Source organism: Tripterygium wilfordii, chromosome 19, assembly GCF_013401445.1.
Source record: "Tripterygium wilfordii isolate XIE 37 chromosome 19, ASM1340144v1, whole genome shotgun sequence".
NCBI lineage: Eukaryota > Viridiplantae > Streptophyta > Magnoliopsida > Celastrales > Celastraceae > Tripterygium > Tripterygium wilfordii.
In genome coordinates, this window is record NC_052250.1 from 4,207,512 (window position 1) to 4,232,249 (window position 24,738).

The 24,738-nt window shown below is 38.9% G+C and overlaps 2 protein-coding genes across 2 annotated transcripts; both read right to left on the bottom strand.

Moving 5' to 3' along the window:
• Positions 1-4,588: 4,588 nt before the first annotated feature.
• On the bottom strand, positions 4,589-5,365 carry LOC119985499. The gene has a single exon (XM_038829791.1). The coding sequence runs from the start codon at positions 5,363-5,365 to the stop codon at positions 4,589-4,591; it is 777 nt and encodes a 258-aa protein (XP_038685719.1).
• A 1,356-nt stretch (positions 5,366-6,721) lies between these two features.
• Positions 6,722-21,247, bottom strand: LOC119986099 (B-box zinc finger protein 22). The gene is made up of 3 exons (XM_038830651.1): positions 20,857-21,247; positions 9,106-9,540; positions 6,722-7,548 (listed from the first exon to the last, which is right to left on the bottom strand). The coding sequence occupies exons 1-3, from the start codon at positions 21,037-21,039 to the stop codon at positions 7,267-7,269; spliced, it is 900 nt and encodes a 299-aa protein (XP_038686579.1). The 5' UTR covers positions 21,040-21,247; the 3' UTR covers positions 6,722-7,266.
• Positions 21,248-24,738: the final 3,491 nt, after the last annotated feature.

Here is a 24,738-nt window from a genome sequence, read left to right on the forward strand (position 1 = left end):
CCAGTCACATCAGGTTTGCTGACCGAATCACTCACCAAAACACTCAAGTCTCGTTGGTGAGAAATGAGGTCCTCGAAAGCCATCCTCCGAGCTGACCGAGTGACAGGTAGAGGAATGTTGGCAAAATCAATGACCCAAGCAGGATTATGGGGCAACCTGATCACCCCATCCGAAGTCCTTACCTCTATTGGACTAGTCATCACCTCGTGGGCGATCGAAGTCTCACCCCGAGGTATTCATCATCGTGCATTTAGCATGAGGCTTCTTCTGCCCTCCTTTGCTAATACCACGCTTCTTAGCACTAGCAAGACTAGCATTGAACATTTTGACATAGTCGTCCATGCTCGTCATGTCTACAAGAATAAAATAATGAACAAGTCAGCAGATGTCAAACGTGTCAAAAAATTTGAAAAATTTTCGAAGTATGTGAATGCTGAAATACATCACTCCTTTCTAATGCATGACCAAGGAATATGTATATGAACACTCCTCATGACCAAACTCAAGGTTTACTATCAAGTCAAGAGGAAGAAAGGTCATCAGCCGATTGAGGAGCGTCTTATCTCCACCATAGGACAACTCGAGGGGATAATTGAAAAAAGGAAGAATATGCAGCCAAATTGTAGCAGCATCACTAATGTCATCCAGAGGAGAGTCAGTAATGTTCACCTAGGAACCAGCATCAGAAACAGTTCTTTGATGTGAAGAGGAGGTTGAACCCGATAAACCAGCTTGGGAAGGAGCCGAGGTGGAAGACTCAGAAATTGAAGACATAATTTTAAAAAGGTTGAGAAGGAATTTACCTGAAGAATGTTGTAGGGTGGCTCAAAAAAAAGGAGAAGGAAGTAGCTCGCTCGGAGAATGAGGTAGCTAGCTCGGAATAAGTGCCCTCGTTCAAAAATTTGAGAGTGAAAGCGAAAAGTAAAAGGCGAAGAATTACCAACCCCATATTTATAGTGGGAGAACCAAGTCAAATCGACGATCCAAGGTAGAGCCACTCTTCATATTCCTTGATTTGAGCTGCGAATACAAACCGAGAAGGAGTCATTATTTACCCTCCTATTAAGTTTACCAAAGGGTGCCTCAATATGAGTGTGAAAACATATGATATTATCAAAATAACCCCATTAATTAATCCCACCAATTACACATGGACACATTGCACCCCCAAGCCAGCTAGACAAAAGTACCTTCGGACTACACTAGGTATCTTCCAGGTACCAACCGAGGAACACCATGTATACCCAACTGAGGTATGTCCCTCTTATTCGACTGAGGTGGGTTCAACCCATCAGATCGAGATAGGTTGTACCTATCCGATGGAGGTTAAGTATAGTTTCAATGAATTAATGTTCCAATACGACACAAACTCTTAACAAGTCCAACTCCCCTTTGGAGAGGAATATGGATGAGATTTATCCTCCAAGAAATCCTCATGAGAACCAATGAGAGAGAGTCTGACTCCTACTACAACTCAAATACCTCAACTCATATAGAAAGGGGACATCCACCATCAGGTAAATATTGTAACTGTTGCACCCTAAATTACTTATTGAGCAAGTCGTAGAGCTTCGAACAACGAGTTATCCTCCCAAGTTAAGTTTAGTATTGACTTGAGCGTCAGAGAGGTCCCCTGAGCATACCCTCGGGCCCTATCGTAGCTTACATTTGTTCTCTATTCAGGACAAAAAAAGAAGATAATCACCAGCTAGGAAGGAAGTCGTTCAATCCTGCTCGATATGACTTGGCTGATTCATCTGATAGGTCAATCCTATTTACGATATCATCATACTTGAAGTTGCCACTATCAAATTTATCCTCTTCATAAGCTCTCAACTTCTTGTTGTGGTGGCTTTTATATTTGGAAACAACATTTAATGTCGGTGATCGGTGTGAAATTGAAGGAGTTCAAGAATTCATACTTAATCTAAAATGTGAAACTGATTTTCTTGTCATTGCCTTCACTAGTTTTTCTTTATATTTATTTGAGCCTTGATTGCTTTTGGATGTTCAAATTTAGATGGTAGCGGAAGAGATGAACATTTTGACTACTTTTTTCCTGAGATACGACAACCACGAGATCGTATACCCAAACAGTGTTCTTGCTACTAAGGGCATCAGTAACTACTATAGTATATGGTTTAATACATTCAACTGCAATGTAAGTGGAAGTATGGAAAGTATGTGAATGCAAAAGAGTGTGGAGTTCACTATTATGTTAGTTACTAAATGTGTTTGCAAATTTCTATGTTCAACTAAAAAATTTATGTACTTTATATATGATTGCTGCTTCAAGGGAATAGAATTTGTAGTACCAAAGTTTCTTCCAAGAGTCCTCTATGGTCTCTTCACAAAATTATATGTGAACATTTATGTGTTGTTCAAAAAATTCTGGTGATATTGGTAATACCTAGTGTACAACAAGTTATTGGCAAAGAATAATAGGAAAGATATAAAAAAAAAATTGCTTTATAAGTGACATAATGTCGTCACAAAAATCAAGAAATAACATTTTTGGCAATATATATCACAATTTTTTTGGGTTTTTTATATCATAGGTTCACGATTCACAAAAATACATTAATAATACTTCAAAGAAATTATATATATATATATATATATATATATATTAATCTATCACAAATTTTTTTTGAGGTTTTTTTACTGTGGGTTTACAATTCACAAATATATACCACAAACACAAAAACAAATTAGTACAAAGCAATAAGAAAATATATTAATTTATCACAATCTTTTTTGGATTCTTTATATCATGGGTTCACGATATACAAATATAGACCGTCAGCACAAAACACATTAATAATACTTCAAAGTAATAAGCAAATATATATTAATCTATCACAATTTTTGTGGGGTTCTTTATATCTATGTTCATGATTCACAAGTATAGATCATAAACATAAAAACACATTAATAGCACTTCAAAACAATGAGAAAATACATATTATCACATTAATAATACCGCAAACAATCTATTGTTCACGACCACTTTCTAGGGTCTTCGTAGGTATGCACACACACGATATAGAGAGAAGCTTCGAAACTAAACAATGTGCCCCCTCCCGAAGTTGGAGAAGGCCAAGGGAGTAAGGTTCAAAGAGGTGAGAACAATCGTCCCCTGGTGGAGGAGATCGAGGAGGCAGTTCACTAGAAGTAGGAAGAACTCCAATTGGGATAGGACGAACTCAAGGCTAGGATGGATGAGCTTGATTCCATAAAACGGAAGGGCAAACGACTAGCCAGCATTGTCGTTTGCCCTGTGAACACGATCATGGGGTGGAGAATGGAGGAAAGGGGCTCAGAGTAACCCTGAGAAGTTGAAAGCACGGGAAGATATTGCAGTCGGAAGAGGATCCTCACCCCAAGAAAGAGGCGAGGACGTTCCCCCACACCTAGGAGGATACAACGTCGGTCCAAATCTCCAAGGTTAGGAAAGGCTAAGGTCAGGAAAGGCCGAAAGGAAAAGATCAGGAAAGGCCAAAGTCAAGAATGGTAGGAAAGAAAAGGGTCTGGAAAGGCCCAAGAAATCTGACCAAGGCATATTCCCAATGATCAACATCCGACCAACATGGTCAGACAGCTTTTGTCTTGTTGGTCGGACGGAAGTTTTCTGACCATGTTGGTTGGACATTGGTCGTTCAACCAAGGGTAGATGCCTTGTTCAAATTTCTTGGGCCTTTCTAGACCCTTTCCTTCTGGCCTTTCCTGACCTTTTCCTTTCGACTTTCCTGACCTTTTCCTTTTGGCTTTCCTGACATTTTTCTTTTGGCCTTTTTTTACCTTGGCCTTTCCTGATATTTTCCTTTCGACCTTTTTTGACCTTTTTCTTTCGGCTTTTCCTGACATTGGCCTTGCATGACCTTTTCCTTTTCCTTGCCTATACGCGTTTCATTTCCCCCTGCTAATTTTCTCAAATTTTGCCTCTTAGGCTATGCGTCTTTGACTGTGTCATATGGGACATGTTCTCATATTGAAATGTCTCTTTGGCAATTCATCTTCATGCCAGGTTAGTCCTTGGCTCAGAATGATGCCATCCTTGGCAAGTCCATGCGAGGTTGGACCTCATCTTAGGATGATGCCTCAGTGGCATGTCTATGCGAGGTTTGACCTCGTCTTGGGATTATGCCTCATTAGCATGTCGATGCAAGGTTGGATATCATCTTGAGATGATGTCTCATCGGCAATCTAGTGCGAGGAAAGACCTAGGCTTGTTTGATACCCTTCAACAATATTTTTGGAGGTAAGACCTCGTCTTGGGATGATGCCTCATTGGCATGTCGATGCGAGGTTATACCTCATCTTGGGGTGATGCCTCATTGGCAATATTGCATATGGTAAGACCTCATCTTTGGTTTGATTTTCACTATTCAACACTTCCTCAATTCATTGGTAATTGGATAAACAAATATTTTATTGATATTGATAACATATTGAGCCATTGTGTTGGCAAACCTATTGGAATCAAAATGTAACCAAAATTGGCTAACTAAAAGGACTAGAAATGAACTTTTTAACCGATCAAGCTGGATGGGGTTTCATCTTTCTCTGGAGTCTCATCTTGCTCCTGCTATCTCCTATTGATAAATTCTTTCGGGTGTTCTTGCCCAACCAAATGCTCTAGATGCCACTTAAGATTTATGCATTCTTTCTTGCTATGTTCTTTGTCATTAATGTTGGCACAAGAACGAGTCTGATCTCTTTTGGCTAGGTCTCCTATCATTCTTGTAGACCACCTAAAGTAGTGCTTATCCTTGATCTCTTGGAAGATCTTGGTGATCAGTTCATTGAAGCTTGTATATATGGCTTTGTAAATGGACTTTAGCCCCTTGGGCGACTCTTTATCAATGATTGACTCATCAGTTGTTTTGTTGTCCTCTTCCAGTTTGATATACTTGTTGATCCTTTCCTGTAGATCATTCATCCTTTTTGCTGGCTGGAGTGTTAGGCTTTTTCGTAATCTACTGACTTTTGGGAGCACCAAACAGAAGGTTGCAACTGCAGTCTTCTCCTCGCATTCTTCTATATCGGTATAGACATTTAAATAACGAGAAGTAAAATCTCCTAGGGACTTACCTTCCCTATGTCGAGTGGATAACAACATATCAATTGTGATATGCTCCCTTGTGTTGGATATGAATATGAAAACAAAGCGACTAGCAAGTTGATTCCAGGATGATATTGAGTTCTCTGGAAGTTGGTGGAACCACTTCACGACAGTGTATCCTAGGTTTGTTGGGAACATCTTGCACATCAAAGCATCACGGTCTGCCCACAATGCCATCTTACGAGTATAGGCAGTGATATGGGCAATCGGGTTCGACTTACCATCATAGGCCTCGAACATTGAAGGGGAGAACTTGGAGGGAGGATCTTTTCATCGTATGGACTTCATGAAAGGAGTTGTGGTCATCTTTCTCAGAGTCTCCTCTGCCTTTCTTTGTGCACTCCATTGTGCATCACTGATCTTCTTGGAACTCCGCACCCTCTCCCTGCTCTGAAATCTATGTCGCAGCGAAGTCCCAGTGTACTAAGGCCTTTCCCAACTTGGAGATGTGAATTGCCATCGTGTCCTCCTAGTTGTGGGGGATGTCTATACGAGGTTGAGCCTCATTCTTTCAGCTTCTCGGGATTACTATGAGCCCCTTTCCTTCGTTCTCTGCCCCTTGATCATGTTCATAGGCTCGACAATGCTGGCAAGTCATTTGCCCTTCCGTTTGATGGAATCAAGCTCATCCATCATAGCCTTAAGTTCGTCCTGTCCCAATTGGGGTTTTTCCTGCTTCCGGTGAACTGCCTCCTCGATCTCCTCCACCGATGGACGATGCTTCTCACCTCTTTGAACCTGACTCCCTTAGCCTTCTCTTGCTTCTGGAGGGGGCACATTGTTCAGTCTTACACTTCTCTCTGGTGTTCCTGACCTGATGTATGAGACTCACTGTTAGATGATCACCACTGACGACACCAATTGTGGATGCAAAAATCACGATGATCTACACATCAACTATGCTGACACGGCTGACTGAGCGACAAGCCTCTAAGAAATTCTACAGGAATAAGGGAAAGGCAGCTTTTCATGGCTTGGGGACACTCCGACGCCCAAGTCAGTACTCCTCAGAGAATCAAAGTGAAAGTGAATAAGAAAGCAATGTGAAGCGTACCTTGGCTCATTTCTCTACCTCCTATATATGAGTTGACTGGGTTAAGAGATAAAGAAGACGTTTTGATATTATCGTCTGGTAGGATCAAATCTCCCTAATCTTGATCTTTTGAATTTGAATGTTAGCTTGGGATTTGTTAGGAAATTCTTGGGAGAGGCTGAGACTGAGACTTAGCATTTTCTGCACCTCTTCATACCTAGCACGATTCTTCCTAAAGAGCAATACAATCTACGCTGCCAAACCACATAACATGTTGACCTGTCATGTGTCATTTTATTTATCCACAATAAGATTGTGGTAATGAGTAGATTTATGGGGATGGGAGAGTGGGGAATACTCTGGTCCAATTTGAATAGACGAGTGGTTGGGCCAGGGATTCTAGTGCATGAGTTAAAGCTCCCGAAGGCAGAGATGGAGTAAGAGGATTGCAGAGGTGTGATGGTCCCTCTGGCCTACAATCTTTTGAAGGTCTCTCTGGAATATAATCATATGCACCATGTTACAATGTAGTACCAGGCAAAGAACAAGAGTTTCCATCAAGCTAAGTTGTAACCACCTTTGCATTGCAAGTACCATAAGACCAAAATTTGTCAAATTTCAGACAGAAACGCAAAAACTTGGCCAAACAAGCGCCTTGGTTTAGAATTAGGGCACATGATCGTTACACGAGATGCCCCTACAGGCACCTGCAACAAGTGCAGCTCCAAGAATTTTTTATTCTCGACACAAATTCAGAACACATCCCCTCAGTTACCCTAATAATAGGGACTATATAAACGGCTGCCGGCTGGATAGCTTTCCGTCTTCCCAAATTCAGAAACCAGAAACCAAAAGAAAAAAAAAAAAAAACTGCAAAAATACTAATAATGAGAAATTATACCCACATGGTTCTGGTAGATTATTGGTAACACTACTAAAATAGTAAGCTTCAGGCGCAAAGTCTCACTAAAATTTGCTTCTTCCTCGCACGTGCCAGACTAACAACCATGTCTTCCAGTACTTCAGAGAGAAACATACCACAAGCCTAAAAAAACATAGACTGAAGCCTGAAATATCCCAAGTATGAAGCTTGAAGCGACTTCAGTGCCTACGCTTGTCGATGCCGTTTTGAGACAATGCCATGGCGCTGGAAAGGGTGGCTCTTTTGCGTAGTAAAACTTGATATATCAGGCACAAAAGCTGCATTATCTGATTGATTCTGGAGACCTCTTGGCCAGTAGAGCCCAGAGGCTGTAGGTGGGGAAGGAATCTGTGGCACGGCCCAGGAGGTTTCAGGCGCCTGACCCAAGCATTCATCATCGCCTATTTCTTCCTCGGCAGATCTTAAAAATGAGGAGCTATCAGAGTCTCCACGCTTGCCACTATCAGCCTAAAAGAAGCAATGTAAACCAAAGGGAAAGGAGAGTAAGAGACTTCATCAACCATTGACCTTGGAAGAACATAAAACTAATGAAATCAGAAACAACCAAGTGAGATAAATCTATAGGGCCAAAATGGCAGGTTAATGAACAAACTAGATGTAAAAGCTATTTGAAGAAGGAAAACAAATTACAAGAAAAGCCAGATAAGGAAAACCCAAACAAAAATCCAAATATGCAGGTGTATTGTGCCTGGCCAGAAACAAGTTACATGAATAAGAAATTTTACAGCAATTTTCATATTTCAGGTTCAAATCATGGAAATAGTCTCCCCAACAATGCGAGTGAAAGGCTATGTATATATGTCCTTCACAGAACCTTCTAATATTCCCTGGGTATCATATATTGTGTGTGGCTTTCCTATGACACAACATGCGTTAATCAATAAGCCAATGGCAGAGGATAAATAAGTTGCCATTTCCTCGGTCCTTGCACACACATGACGAATAAACAAGGCATACATGTACACATGCAGCAAATTGATCCATTAAGTATCCAATCCATATAGTCAGATATAGTTCCTGCATAGACATAAAAGATATAGTTCCAGCATAATCGAGAAAACAAAAGGAATTAATTTTATCTAAACTACATCATTGTCAGACAAGGGAGCAGCTCTCCTAAAACCAAAGAATTTGCAGTGACCACATTAATGATTCTCCTCTTTCATGCGTCTTTCAACAAGGGCTTTTAAGATAGAATATCTGCACAGTACAACCATAAATTTAAGAAAGAATATCCGCTACATTTTGACAGCAATAACATAGGCAACAACATCATAACAAAAACCTAATTGCACAACATTTTACAATCTCTTTATTAATGGTATAACTTTTATGTTTTCAAATACAGTCCATGTCAGAGCCATCATTTGGGGAAAAAAATAATAAAAGAGTACTTCATTGGTTGCTCCTCACCACCCTGACCTCGGACAGAGAGACACAAGTATAAGATGAATGCATTCTAACTCCTCATCTCCAAATTAAAAAGAACATATTGGTGTGCAATGAAACAGAAACCAATATGAACGAGTACAGAGTTCATTGTCCGTACATTAATGAAACATTTTCTACCATGAACAACAACTTTACCTCCTACCACATATCGAAATCAGCATTCAGCCATATCAAACAAACTCACCAAGAAATTATGCCATTTCCCATCAATTGGAATATAAGCTAGCAGGTCCACTTGTCTTACAAAGTGAAAACCAGACCGGCCATGTGGATAATTGCAGAACTCAACCATGTGCATTGTGGCTTACATCCCACTAAATTTTCTTTCTTTGGGCAGCAGCTACATGTTCAGCAAGGTGCACGAACGCAAAGAGAAGAGAGAGGGTCACATTTATGAGCTTATTGTTATGAGTAATTGAGTATGTGTAAAACATAATGGTTCATTGATCGTAGTATTAGCAAAAATGCAAAATGACCTCTTGCAGTAATAAAGCAACAACCTTGATAAGAGCAAAGTCCCATAACAACAGAATAAAAGACCTACAACCATACCTTTGATGACCCATTATCCATATAGCCCAAATTCTGATGAAACTCTGTTAGTCCAAGAAATTCATCCATATGCCATTGTGGAATGCTTCCAGCTGCAGAACCACCAGCAAATTGGACTTTTGTCGGCACAACTTGCCCCGTTCCACTAATCTGTGCTGGTAAAATCTCCCTGTATTCACTAGCTAACTGCATTGGAGTACTCTTTCTAGATGTTGGACGAGCTTTTGTTTCTGAGGTTTTCTCCTCAGAAGGCGACTTTCCTGCAGATGAGGATGCCCCAGGATCAGTACGACCCAGTTCCAGGCCCACTTTTACTCCAGTGAGCAAAAACCTCTGATGAGCAGACACGAAAGAATTTGCTGTGTGTATGGAGACATCACATTTCCTGCAGAGTAAAGCTCGATCTTCTAGACAGAAGAAAAATCCAGATGCATCCTGCAAAGGAATGGAGACTCACTCGACTCACTACACTACAATTAGAATATACTTCAATATTCAGCAATTCAAAAACATGTACCAATACTGTGGTGAAGCCTGCCTTGAAATACCAGTTACAAGAAAAGGGGAAGACATGACAGGGAAATAGACAGATGAGCATACATTGATCCATATATACATATAGTACAAACATATATATCTTGTATAGTCAGTAATCATCTTACAATTAGTTATTTCATCAAACTTCTACATTAAGAAGGCACGACGATGATCAAAGTATATGTCATTAGCCTCTGAAAGTGGGCTGGCTGATAGTCTGATACACTGCTATCCAAGAAGCGCATCAGGTGTTCAAGAAAACTTGGCAAAGAATTATTTTAGCTTAAATTTGATATTTCCAAGCCACTTATGCAAGAATTTATTAACACTTAAAGAGAGAGAGATCAGTATATTCATTCATGAAATGCAACAATTTGTGCAAGGATTGCTCCTTGGCCAAAAAGAATAAAGTCTCTTCCCTTTAAGAGAGGAAGTTATCTCTACAACAATCCTCATCATCGTCATCTATGCCTTGATCCCAACTATGTGGTTCACCTTCAATAATTTTTTAGTCGACTTTGCAAATTCTCTTTTCATAATATTTGGTCTAGCTACAGCCTCCTTTAATCCTAGTTTTCTCTATTCAATACTTCAATAAAAAAAAAATTATTTAGCATTTACGTGTTGGAGACAACATTTTTAGGTGGCACATGAACCGGTTAGAACCCTTAAACCTGAAACCTGTGCACCCAATGAGGCAATGACCCACCAATCCACCACAAGCACACGAACAAAAACATAGATCCATGACTTTTTATAAGCACTTAATGAAGAGGCGATGACCATCAAGGATATCCAGCAAATAAGCCGGGGAAATAAAATAAAAAATAAAGAGAAGATTGATGTGGAGTTTAGTACCTGCTAAAAGTATAACGATTCTAAACCCAAATTATACTCGCAAGTGCACGAATCAATTGTAGTATAGAAGTGGCAAATACGAGTGTCGTACCCACAGGGACTGAATATTAAATATATGCAATTCCAACTCTTCGTAATTATCAATGGAACAAAATAAATAAGGATTAACACAAATAAACAAACACTAGGGATCCGAATTCACCAACTCTATTGTATTTAAATTATTTAGCCGACAATTATCATTTCATTCATGCATGTCAAAGATCAAATCGCCTAATTTATGTAATAGTCATGGGCATTTGACTTACTACGTCTATTCCCAATTGCAACCATCCATGGGCATTTGGATTGGCTAGGACAATCAAGAATGCATTAGGATTTATGGTAACTTATGTAGCGATCACAAAGATCCTAGCATATGGCATTTATGTCTAGGTAACTCCGGTATTAATTGCAAGAAGCTGGTCTCAAATTGGACATGGGCATTTGCCTCAATTTGCATCATGGTAATCAAACCTAGATGGTAGCTAAGCATCAAGATTTAATTATCAATAAAGAATAGCTAATTAACACTTGACATAGCATAAATAAACTAATAATTAATCAAACCAAATTTATTTAGATACAATAGAGTGGATCCATCATCACCCTAGTAAGAGGATTAGTTCCTCATACTAGATTTACAAAACCAACAATTGATCTCATAAAATTCTAGAAAGAATATGTGAGAAAATTGTTGTAAAAGAGAAAATAAAACTCAAGAACTCACTGCTTGGTTTTTGTCCTCCTCTTGCCTCTTTCTCCCCTCCTTTAATGTTGTCTTGTATTCCTTCCTCTCCTTTCTCCCCTTTCCCTCCTTTCTCTAGCTCTCTATTTATAGGAAATTAGGAGCTATCCATCCATTGAGAATTTTCAAACCAAAAATGTTGAATGGCCAAATATGTCAAAGGAAGGGATGTCACCACCATTGAAAAATAGTGTTGCACATGACCAATTTGTACTATAAAAATGATGGTGATGCAGGGAATGATGTCAAGAGAGATATACATATATGTGTATATATGTATAGGTGGAAATGGTAATGGTTTTGACAAATCATGTGGTGGGCTTTCAAATGATAATCAAAGAAATGGGTCAAGATGGTAGTGGACACAAGCAAATGGGCTCTTCACGAAATGTGCCAGCAAATGTTGAACATGGGTTGGTATGAATTGGGCCTGAAAATATAAAAACAAATATAAAGTGAGTGAGAATGATATTTGCATGTTAATGGTGTAATACTCACTTTAAGCCTTAATTATCTAACAAATGCCATATTCAGTTTTTGTGCAACTTGGTCTCGAAAAGGAATTACAACCAACTTCAATCACTTTGCAATTGGCAGATCGGTCAATAAAATTTCCACGTGGTATCATAGAAGATGTTCTTGTCAAAGTTGATACATTTCTCCTTCCAGCAGATTTTATTATCCTTGATATGGAGGAAGACAGAAACATACCAATTATTCTGGGGAGGCCTTTCTTAGCCACTGCAGGAACTATTGTGGATGTACAAAAGGGTTGCTTGTCCATGACTGTACAAGGACAAACGGTGGAATTTAATCTATTTGAAGCTACTAGACACCCTTCTGATACAGGGGAGTGTTTTAGCATTGAAGCTGTTGATGGCTTAATTTATGATTCATTTTTGGAGCATCAATCTATTGACCATTTGGCAACTTGTCTTGCGTTTCCTGAACTGCAAGTTGAAGACGATGGTGAAGTTACAGAATTTTGTGCATATTTTCAGGCACAACAACCACTGAATCAGAGGTGGATTCGCACATTTGAAGCTCTCGGTCCTTCACTTCCGAAAGTGGTTCGTTCTATTGAATCTCCACCAAAGCTAGAGTTGAAGCAACTTCCAGATCATTTGAAATATGCTTATCTTGGTGCTAAAGAGGCATTACCTGTCATTGTCGCTGCTAACCTTACTGAGCCCCAGGAAGAAAGTCTCTTGAGGGTGCTACGACAATACAAAAGTGTCATTGGGTGGTCCATTGCTGACATCAAAGGCATAAGTCCCACTATGTGTATGCACCGAATTTTACTGGAAGAAGATTCAAAATCCTCACGTGAAGCACAAAGACGTCTCAATCCATCGATGAAGGAGGTAGTTCGATCTGAAATATTGAAGTTGTTGGATGTAGGAGTCATCTATCCTATTTCTGATAGCCAATGGGTCAGTCCTGTTCAAGTGGTTCCCAAGAAATCTGGAATCACGGTAATTACTAATGAGAACAATGAGCTCATCCCAACAAGAAAAGAGACAGGGTGGCGTGTTTGTATTGATTATCGAAAGCTGAATTCTGCCACAAGAAAGGATCACTTTCCCTTACCATTTCTAGATCAGGTGCTAGAAAGACTGGCGGGCCATTCCCATTATTGTTTTCTTGATGGCTACTCTGGCTATAATCAAATTGTGATCGCACCAGAGGATCAAGAGAAAACAACTTTCACATGTCCTTTTGGGACATTTGCATATAGAAGAATGCCATTTGGGCTTTGCAATGCACCAGCTACTTTTCAACGGTGCATGACAAGTATATTTTCTGACATGGTGGGCCACATTATTGAAGTATTTATGGATGATTTCTCCGTGTTCGGATCATCTTTTGATACTTGCTTGTGCAATCTTGCCTTGGTTCTGGAGAGATGCCAGAAGACTAATTTGGTGCTTAATTGGGAGAAATGCCATTTTATGGTTCACGAAGGTATTGTTCTTGGTCATCTTATTTCCGAGAAAGGGATTGCCGTTGACAAAGCAAAAATCGAAGTTATTTCTAGATTGCCACCTCCGAATTCTGTACGAGGTGTGCGATCTTTTCTCGGACATGCAGGGTTCTATCGTCGTTTCATCAAAGACTTTTCGAAGATTTCCAAGCCATTGTGCAATTTGCTATCCAAGGATGCCACTTTCCACTTTGATGATGAGTGTTTGCAAGCATTCCGCAAATTGAAGCAATTACTTACATCTGCACCTATCATGATGGCACCAGATTGGAGTTTACCATTTGAGCTCATGTGTGATGCCAGTGACTATGCAATTGGAACGGTTTTGGGGCAAAGAGTTGACAAGCTACCACATGTCATTTACTATGCAAGTTGTACTCTCAATGATGCCCAACTTAATTACTCAACAACAGAAAAAGAATTGTTGGCTGTAGTTTTTGCATTGGAAAAATTCCGATCATACCTGATTGGATCTAAGGTGATTGTCTATAGCGATCATGCGGCCCTCAAATATTTGTTGTCTAAAAAAGATTCAAAGCCGAGATTGATTCGCTGGGTGTTATTGCTCCAAGAATTTGATTTGGAGATAAGAGATAAAAAAAGAGCAGAAAATGTTGTGGCAGATCATCTTTCTCGTATTGTTCAAACAAACGATGGTGAGAAGACGGAGCTTCCATTGAATGAAACTTTTCCTGATGAACAACTTTTCTCCGTACAAATTGAGACACCTTGGTATGCTGATATTGCCAATTACCTTGCAAAAGGTGTTATTCCCAAAAACTGGACTCACCAACAACGGAAGAAATTTTTCTCCACAGCCAAGCATTATTTTTGGGATGAGCCTTATTTATACAAGCATTGTGCTGATCAAATCATTCGAAGGTGTGTGCCACAACAAGAACAACAGAGTATTCTACAATTCTGTCATACATTCGCTTGTGGTGGTCACTTTGGTACCCAGAGAACTTCTGCAAAGATTTTACAATCAGGGTTCTATTGGCCAACTCTTCACAAGGATGTCCACAGTTTCTGCTCTACCTGTGAAAATTGTCAGAAACTTGGCAACATTTCTCGCAGGAATGAAATGCCACTCAACAATATTTTGGTGGTTGAAATCTTTGATGTTTGGGGAATAGATTTCATGGGGCCATTTCCCAAGTCTCACGGGAATGAATATATACTAGTGGCAGTAGATTACGTGTCCAAGTGGGTTGAAGCTGTTGCAAGCCCAACCAACAAAAGTGAGGTGGTAATCCGGTTACTTCAAGGTGTAATATTTCCAAGATATGGCACTCCTCGTGCTATAATCAATGATGAAGGGAAGCATTTTCTGAACAGGAGTGTGTCTACACTTCTTGCCAAGTACAATATCACGCATAAGATTGCCACTGCTTATCATCCTCAAACCAGTGGACAAGCAGAGATTTCTAACCGAGAAATTAAACGAATTTTGGAGAAGACTGTGAATATCAAAAGAACTGATTGGAGTATAAAATTGAATGATGCTCTTTGGGCATATCGCACTGCATATAAAACTCCAATTGGCATGTCTCCGTATCGTTTGATTTTCGGCAAGGCTTGTCATCTTCCTGTAGAGCTTGAGCATAAGGCATTCTGGGCGATAAAAAGGTTGAATTTTGATTACGATGCAGCTGGTGAGAAGAGGAAACTGCAGCTCAATGAACTTGCCGAGCTACGTGACGAGGCATACGAAAATGCGAGGATTTATAAGGAAAAGACAAAAAGATATCATGATCAGCGCATCACAATGAAAGAATTTTTTCCTGGTCAAAAGGTACTTTTGTTTAACTCTCGTCTAAAACTTTTTCCAGGGAAGTTACGTTCAAGATGGTATGGCCCATTTCAAGTTGTTCGAGCATATCCCCATGGAGCTGTTGACATTAAAAACTTGGAGACGGGAAATGAATTCAAGGTTAACGGTCATCGCCTAAAACCTTATTTGGAAGTTAATTATGACACAACAGTGTCCAGCATTACTCTCCAAGACCCAGGTAATTGAGTGTTGGGAACACTTCGTCTTGCCCAGACGATAAATACAGCGCTTATGGGAGGCAACCCATATTTCTGTCTTATTTTTGTTTTTATTTTTTTTTTTTATATATTATTATTATTTATTTGAAAACAAAAGTATTTTGGTCTTCATCGAGCATTGAACTGAACAGCGGAGCGTGATGGTAAATAGACTGGTGATGTGACAGGTACCCCAAATTTCTTCCGTACTTGTAGTACTTTTTCTTTATTATTCTCAAATCAATTTTTTTTTCTTGGAGTGTGTTTTTTTTTTTTCTCTCTCTAGAAAAGATCAGAAAATATGCCGAGACGCCCACGCACTATCTTATCAAAATCCCAGTCCAGGTTTGCACTATTCAATGAAGCTGAAATCATTCCTGAGTGTAGAATTGATGAAAAGATACAGCGAGACGTCATCAACAGATGGGCGATGCACTACCTGAGGGAGCATTCCTTGTTGTTCCTCGTAGATCCAGATCCAGAAGATAATTTACTAGTGTATCCTCAAATCATTCGTTCTTTCTATCACACTCTCATCGAGCTACCACGAAGTGAACGGACTGGGAATCAACCTGTTTACCAGGTTGTTATAGCTGGTTTGACTGTTCACTTCACAACAACAGATCTGTGTTGCTGCTTAGGGTATCCACCAGCATATGATACGACCATTGGATTTCGACAACCGATCTTTGTATCAAAGCAGGAAATGATTGATGATATGTGTAGCGGAAAGAGGAATAAACACACCAATGCTACACGCCGAGCCTACTTGCCACCAAAGATGTGGTTGTTGGATGATGCTATCCGGAAAAATCTGTGTCCTATTGGCCATGAGCAAGAACGACGGGGAAAATTCTTGTCAGTTTTATACTCTATGTATAAAGGGTATTGGTTTGACATTGGGAAGATCTATCTGGCCATAATTTTCACAGCCAAATCTTTCGTCGAGAAGAAGCCAACAAAGGCAGGAAAGTTATTTTTCCCACGGCTTATCACAAGGTTGCTTTCGTACAAAAGCATTCGACCTCCTTTGCCTCAGGCATCTTCGGGATATCAGGTCACCATGCTAAAAAAAACGACATGGCGTCAAAGCGTTCACCGTTTGCAAACATCTTCTTCTAGAAAGAAGCAGCCCCAGGAAGAACCCTTAACATCATCATCTGACGAGTCCTCCTCAGCAGTTGCAGTGTCTCAACAACCAGATCGCGTGAGTGTAGCGATAGCCCGGCTCGAGATGGGGCTACAAACATTAGAGGCTGGACAACAGAGGCTGGAGAGCATGTTGACCGTGCTCATGGATATGATACGGCATTGAAAACATAGCAATCCAATGATCCAAATTTTTTGCATCAGGTTGTATTTCTCTGAACCACAGTTTATCATATTTCATTTTCATATTTAGTTTTTTTTTTTTTTTTTTTCCCATTGAGGACAATGCAAGATTTTAAGTGGGGGAGGAATTGGTTTGATTAAAAAAAAAAAAAAAATTTAGCTAGAGGAGGCAAGTGCTGTGCTACCTTAGGTGCAAGCTTGAAACACTTGTAGTTGATCTCTTGGAGGGATGCCAACTCAACCAGCTAAGTAATTGTAGTTTGTCCAGGAAACAACCACCGATAAGGTATTTGGGAGTCCTAAGCATGGACTGGACGAAATGTCCATAATTGTAAAGCCCCAAAGTGGAGATACAAAGGACTGTTGACCTTGGCTTTTGTTCCATTGAGCCGACCAGAAACTCTTAGAGAATGACAACCTATTGTAAGGCCTTGTTAGCCTTTTACCCTTTGCTACGGGGTACATCTCTTTAGTTAGGTTGATAGTAACCTAGCATCCAGTCTCAAGGATCCTGGTGTTGAGACAAATTCCGTTTGTTTACGGTGCTTTGGGAATATTGAGTCTTAGAACCGTTTGTTTGCGATATGTCTATGTTGTGTAGTTACGTATTTTTTATTTTATTTTTTTTTTTTTTTTTAAAAAAATATATTTGCTTGTGATTTGGAAGTCATGTTTCTACCATATTTCTGAAATGGTCTGAATATCTCTAAAGTGTGGATAATAATTTGAGTTGAAAACCCATAATCACTTGTGGATTTTTCTGACTTTAGTTTTGTCTCACCTATTCTATTTAATAATTTAATCAATTGCACAGAATTACATATTTGCGGGGTATGATATTTAAGATTAATTATGAATATTGTGATTTTCTTGAGTTGAATTGGAATTCTTTGAATATTAATATCTTGGGATACATGTATATATCTATAAAAAAATTTAAAAAAAAAAAAAAAAAAAAAAAAAAACGGTAGTGTCTATAAGTTTTTCCGCTGAGTAACCGGGCCTCTTGCCTCAGTAAGCAGTGAGTGTTCGCGTAAAAAGGTAGAAAAATCAAGACATCAACCTATGTGACAAGTGAAGTTTTGTAGCCTTTTTGACTCGAGTTATTAAACCCGTTGGGGTGTCTTTACACCTAATGCCCTGAGCCAACTGGATTGGGAGTCATTGGTTGAACGCTTGTTACAAGGGTCATTTAGAAAGCTTAATGAGACTGAGCATTGCACAAGTCACATAAAAATATTATATATATATATATATATATATATAAAATAATTAAAAAATAAAAATAAAAAAATGAAGAGTCGATAAATAAAATCCCTTGATTATTCATTGAGTCTGATGATTCTTGTGATATTGCAATGTTTGTGTTAAGATTAAATTAAAGCCACGTATTTATGTTAAATTCGCTACGCACTACACATCACGCTAAGATAGAATGGGTGGTATGAGATTTAGTCAGAATGATTTGTTCTAGTGATAGTGGTTGGTGGATTTTTGAATATATTCATACTAACGAGATAATTGGATTATTTGCATATATGACATGAATCTTCTGCACGCTTGAATTGCTAGGGGCTAGCAATAAGCTGGTTGGGGGTTGTGATAAGTGCCAAAAATGTACACTTTTAATAATGAATTATTAAGGCATTTGTTAGATAATTAAGGCTTAAAGTGAGTATTACACCATTAAAATGCAAATATCATTCTCACTCACTTTATATTTGTTTTTATATTTTCAGGCCCAATTCATACCAACCCATGTTCAACATTTGCTGGCACATTTCGTGAAGAGCCCATTTGCTTGTGTCCACTACCATCTTGACCCATTTCTTTGATTATCATTTGAAAGCCCACCACATGATTTGTCAAAACCATTACCATTTCCACCTATACATATATACACATATATGTATATCTCTCTTGACATCATTCCCTGCATCACCATCATTTTTATAGTACAAATTGGTCATGTGCAACACTATTTTTCAATGGTGGTGACATCCCTTCCTTTGACATATTTGGCCATTCAACATTTTTGGTTTGAAAATTCTCAATGGATGGATAGCTCCTAATTTCCTATAAATAGAGAGCTAGAGAAAGGAGGGAAAGGGGAGAAAGGAGAGGAAGGAATACAAGACAACATTAAAGGAGGGGAGAAAGAGGCAAGAGGAGGACAAAAACCAAGCAGTGAGTTCTTGAGTTTTATTTTCTCTTTTACAACAATTTTCTCACATATTCTTTCTAGAATTTTATGAGATCAATTGTTGGTTTTGTAAATCTAGTATGAGGAACTAATCCTCTTACTAGGGTGATGATGGATCCACTCTATTGTATCTAAATAAATTTGGTTTGATTAATTATTAGTTTATTTATGCTATGTCAAGTGTTAATTAGCTATTCTTTATTGATAATTAAATCTTGATGCTTAGCTACCATCTAGGTTTGATTACCATGATGCAAATTGAGGCAAATGCCCATGTCCAATTTGAGACCAGCTTCTTGCAATTAATACCGGAGTTACCTAGACATAAATGCCATATGCTAGGATCTTTGTGATCGCTACATAAGTTACCATAAATCCTAATGCATTCTTGATTGTCCTAGCCAATCCAAATGCCCATGGATGGTTGCAATTGGGAATAGACGTAGTAAGTCAAATGCCCATGACTATTACATAAATTAGGCGATTTGATCTTTGACATGCATGAATGAAATGATAATTGTCGGCTAAATAATTTAAATACAATAGAGTTGGTGAATTCGGATCCCTAGTGTTTGTTTATTTGTGTTAATCCTTATTTATTTTGTTCCATTGATAATTACGAAGAGTTGGAATTGCATATATTTAATATTCAGTCCCTGTGGGTACGACACTCGTATTTGCCACTTCTATACTACAATTGATTCGTGCACTTGCGAGTATAATTTGGGTTTAGAATCGTTATACTTTTAGCAGGTACTAAACTCCACATCAAGTTTTTTAATAAGCCGGGGAAATAAAATAAAAAATAAAGAGAAGATAGGAATAAAAAAGACAGGGGTGGGAACTATCCAAACAGTTTTGGTATCACTATAAAAAGAGAAAGAAACGACTTGACCCAGAAATAAGAGACTGTTTACTAAAAACAAGCCAGAAGAAACACACAAAAATATGTAACCACCATGATAAATTAGGTCCACCTGCCTAGCATCTAGCTGGAAAGCCAAAGCGGGTGTCATGAGGAAAATGTTGCAGTGCTGGTGCCATTGGTCATTTCATTTCAAATTTCCAATAAATACTACCATGTATCTTAATATCTTATTGCCTCAACAAACAGTAACATCCGCTTCACTTTGTCCATGAAACCAAGACCAACTTATTCTATCCATTTCCTGACAAGACGACTTATAAACCCCCTTTTGTTTTGTAATATCTAACTAATGTTTAAATCTATTTAAGCTCCCACAACAACGTTGAAAATTAGGGCAAGCCTTGGCGGACTACAGTCTCTCCACATGAGGTAATGAGGCTTGCATGGTCTTAATAAAAGGTGAAGCACAATAAAATTATAGAAACGCAAAGGATCAAGTGCTGAACTTCCTTGACACTGTTATTAGATGCCAGTTTCTCCTATAAAACAAGGAGGACAATTGAAATGGAATAGACAGTCACCCTTCACAAAATCATTAATAACCCTAGCCAAACAATGTCGTTGGAATTTGGAAGTTCATCAGTAGTCTCCCACCTCACATTAACCTGTCTATATGCTTATTCACCCATTTTTTCCCCGCTTCATCCATCTATAGCCACCCACCGCAAAATAAAAAACAAGAAAGAAACAAACAAACAAAAAACCGAAAGGGAAAAACCAACAAACAATACAAGTGAGCCAAATAAAAGTTTATTCCTATGCTTGTTGCTTGTACCAAAAATTACCACAAACAACAGTCTCTTCCCGAAATCAGAGCCAAGTAGAACTACCAATTTTTCTCCCCCATTCTACTAATCAAATTAGAAGACATGATCCCACAAAGAAAAGAAAACATTTCTTGAATACAATTTATTAATTATGCCCTAACACTTCCGAGTTCAATTCAATTAAAACCCTATTCCCCTGGCTATCAAAAAAGCATAGCATGTTGTGCGTACATGTTTCCATACATACAAACAAATATGATTACGGACAGGAATTGACGCACATCGAAATTCAATGAAAAAAATCATGTAACACAGAAGATGTACCTGGCAGATATCGCATTTGGGCATCTGAGGTGAAGAATTAGATAGAGGAACTCTCTGATGCTTACTCGCAAACTTATTAGCCGCATGAACCTCCTCGTCGCACGCCCAACACAGTGCAGCCTCGTCCGCACAGCACAGAACGTTTGCCTCAGTAGCTTCGCACACGTTGCACTGTATCTTCATCTTCTTCCCCAATCAATTTCTCTCTCTAGAACACCTCTCCCTGAATTCTCTCACTCACATGTAACCACTCTGTTATCCTCCCGCTCTGTAGAATAACTTCTCAACTTTCTCTCTGTAAATCACTCCAAATTGTGTGATTGAATCTCACGGTTTATGAAGATTCGGGAAGCTTAACCTAAATGGAGGTACAGAGCATTGAAAGAGAGGGTTTAAGAATTTATTTTTTTCAGGAATTAAAAACTTATATATATGTATGTGTGAATATTTTTTCTTGGCCATGAATCTGTGGGACACGTGGCAGTTTCTGGCTTGTGTTTCTATAGGGGGAGACCAACTAGGCTGTTTCCTGGCTGTAGCAACGGACCCAAATCAAAGGGCTTGTTTGGCAATGCTGTGAGGTGCTGTGAGGTGTGGTGTGGTGCTGTGAGTTATAAAACTGTGGTGCTGTGAGGTGAGTTGGAACGCAAAAAGCTGTTTGGCGCATCACTTTTAAAACTGTGGTGCGGTGCGGTGTGGTGCTGTGAGGTGCGTTTGGCGTATCTAAATTACGGTTATATTAGATGACTAATAATATTAATATAAAATAACTTAATGTTTATATTGTACATTAATCTAAAATAAAATAATTGACCTAATTTGATTACGTAGGACAATTCAACATACGTTGTAAGCGTTTGGGAGTGCTGTGAGGTGTGGTGAGGTGCTGTGAGGTAAAAAGTTGTGGTGCTGTGAGGTGAGTTGGAACGCAAAAGCTGTTTGGCGTGTCACAAAAAAATGTGGTGCTGTGAGGTGTGTTGCAACTGAACGCAGTGCAAACACACTGCCAAACACCCACAAAGTTTTTAATGCGAAACGCAAGTTCTTGAACAGTTGCACGTGAGCCAAACGCCAATCTTATTGGTTGTTACCACATGTATGTTTGGGAGTCTTTTGTGTTTCGACCCACCAAGATGATAGCAAATAAAAAGCTGTGGTGTTGGGAGATGAGTTTTATTGACAAAAACTGTGTTTGGCGTGTCATAGAGTTTTTTTTCGTACAGGGCTTTTACCAGATTTTAAATACCATAATGGCCTTCTCATGTTTTTTTTACTGAAATGACTTTTGACGTTGTTATCAACAGCGTCATCAATAGTAATGCAGTTTAGAACAGCGTCACTAGTGATAATAGTATTTTCAATTAGGAGACGCTTCTTAGAACAACGTTTTCATGATATTTTGAAAAAGACGTTGTTACAAATAGTGTTAATAATACACCAACACTAATGACGCCATATGTAATAGCGTCATATTTAGAAGCAGTACCCAGGCCATGACAGTTTTTAACAACCATAAATCAACCTGTAAAATTAAGAAATAACAACCAAAATCTGACAGTAGAGTAAAATTTTACCAACAACATGGTATCATATGACATCACGTACCAATTGAAGTTTCTAATTCATTAACAAACTACATGTTAAGTAAAATAATCAAGGTTGTTTACATGTCAGTCCTCCTCCTAGTGCGTGGAGGCCAAGTGCTAGGAGTAGTAAATGGTTCTGGAGCTGGAGCTTCCTGTGTTAGTTGTGATTGCTGCATAGTGAAATCGTTAGCAAATAAAGCACTTCCACGTCCACGTCCTCGACCTTGTGTACGGCGAGGTACTCGTGGTGGTCTAACTACCCCAGCATGGGTTGTAACATCAGCAAGACGATGTCCCTCTCCAAGCTCATCAAGAATGTCGTGACATGTTGCGAACCAGTTGCGGGCAATAGCGTCAGCAGCATCATTAATCGCATCCCTCAATGAAGCAACAGCTCTTCTAGCCCCCCACTAATGCCAAAGTCGCCTACGTATCACATACCAAATATCATTTAATTTTGAAATATTGTTTATATGGATATTGGATAAATGATAAATGATAAAAGACTTACCACTCGCTGTAGACTACTTCCGTGAGGCTCGTATTCCAATACCGATCGACTCGGGACTGTAGTAGCATATGCAATAGATCGACATGTGATAGATGAATACCATTGCATGTAGGCATCGAGACCTGTATAAGGGAACCGCTCCTGCACTACTTTATTCTCTCGATCATCCCACTGGTGGACCCACTCCGCGTTCTTGTCAGCCCAATAAACATCCCCGCGTCCCCTTATGGTCGTATCATGTAACTTTTCACTAGTATCCACTGCATCAAGGATATGCTAAGATAGCCCGAATTGTCGCATAACACGATCAGGGCAATGAAGCTTTACCATCTCGAAACAGACTAGGGGAATGACTGATCTCCATACTCGAGCACCTTCAACACAAATAACTGGCGCCATAGTCAATCGCTCTGGTGTATAAGGCATCCCCACTCAACCTGTGATTAAAAGAATGGCATATTATTATGACTACTTAAGTATAATGATATTTTCCACGAATTCAATAACAATTATAATTGCACGTACCTGGTGATGGGATTGTCGATCTAGCTCATCTCATGCGAACAAGAGGACTTTCTTTCAACATTGCCCGCATATACCATCTACAATTTGGCTCATTCTCACATCTTAACTGAACTACACCTCTCTTCGAGCATTCTGTCTTGTACTGGTAGTTGTTTTGTATGTGTCATTCTTAACCGCATGGAGTAATTCTTTTTTATTCTCATATACTTGGTTGACTACAATATCACCATACTCCACTGGACGATTGTAATCCAAATCTTTACACATTGCATCTTCGGGTGCGCCAACGTCTCCAAATTTGGCGATTGGATATGCCATATCAGATTGGTCCACTGCATTTTCTTCATTGATTAACCCCGAATCATCATTGTCACTATCATTGGAATCAACATCATATTCATCTTGTTCACCCTCCGAATTGTTGTTTGCAACTGCTTGATCAAAAATATTGTCGTCTTCTCCATAACACATCTCCGAGATAAATGTCAAATTCACAGACAATGACGGTGGCTCGTCGAGGAACGTACGTGGAGTCGCCGGAGGCACTTAGGTTGTGTAGTCAGTGGAGGAGTGAGCAGTGAGGACGGGTGTATGTGTGGACGGCGAAGGAGGCCGTTTAGATTTAGGGCTTCTGTCCAATTTTGCGAAAATGATGTGAGACCCATCTCTTATTCTTCTACTAATGACGTTGTTCCAAACAGCGTCATCATGTAAACTAAAATGACGCTGTTTTAAATGGCGTTATTTTACATTATCTTAAATGACACTCGTCATAACAGCATCAACAGTATAAAACATTTAATTTTACTTAAGATGCTATTTATAACTGCATCATTAATGGATTGATTTTTAAAACCTTATGACGCTATTCAAGACAGCGTCAATAGTGTAAAAAAATTTTGAAGACGCTGTTGATAACAGCGTCAAAAGCCATTTCGATAAAGAAAAACATGAGAAGGTCATTGTGCTATTTAAAATCTAGTAAAAGCCCTGTACGGAAAAAAACTCCGTGTCATTAAAAAAATTATGGTAAAATGAGTTGATGAGTAGTTTAGTATTTCAATGAACAAAACTGTGGTGAAATAAGAATTTCTGAAATTTATCATAATTTGATTATAAATTCTTATAAATTATTTTGTGAAATTAATTTACTTAATGAATCATTTTTTTCTAAATCAATTGGTTGTAGACCCAAAACGCTTTTTATTGCATCTTAAAATACATATATATTTAACATAATTAAAATATAAATTTCTAAAT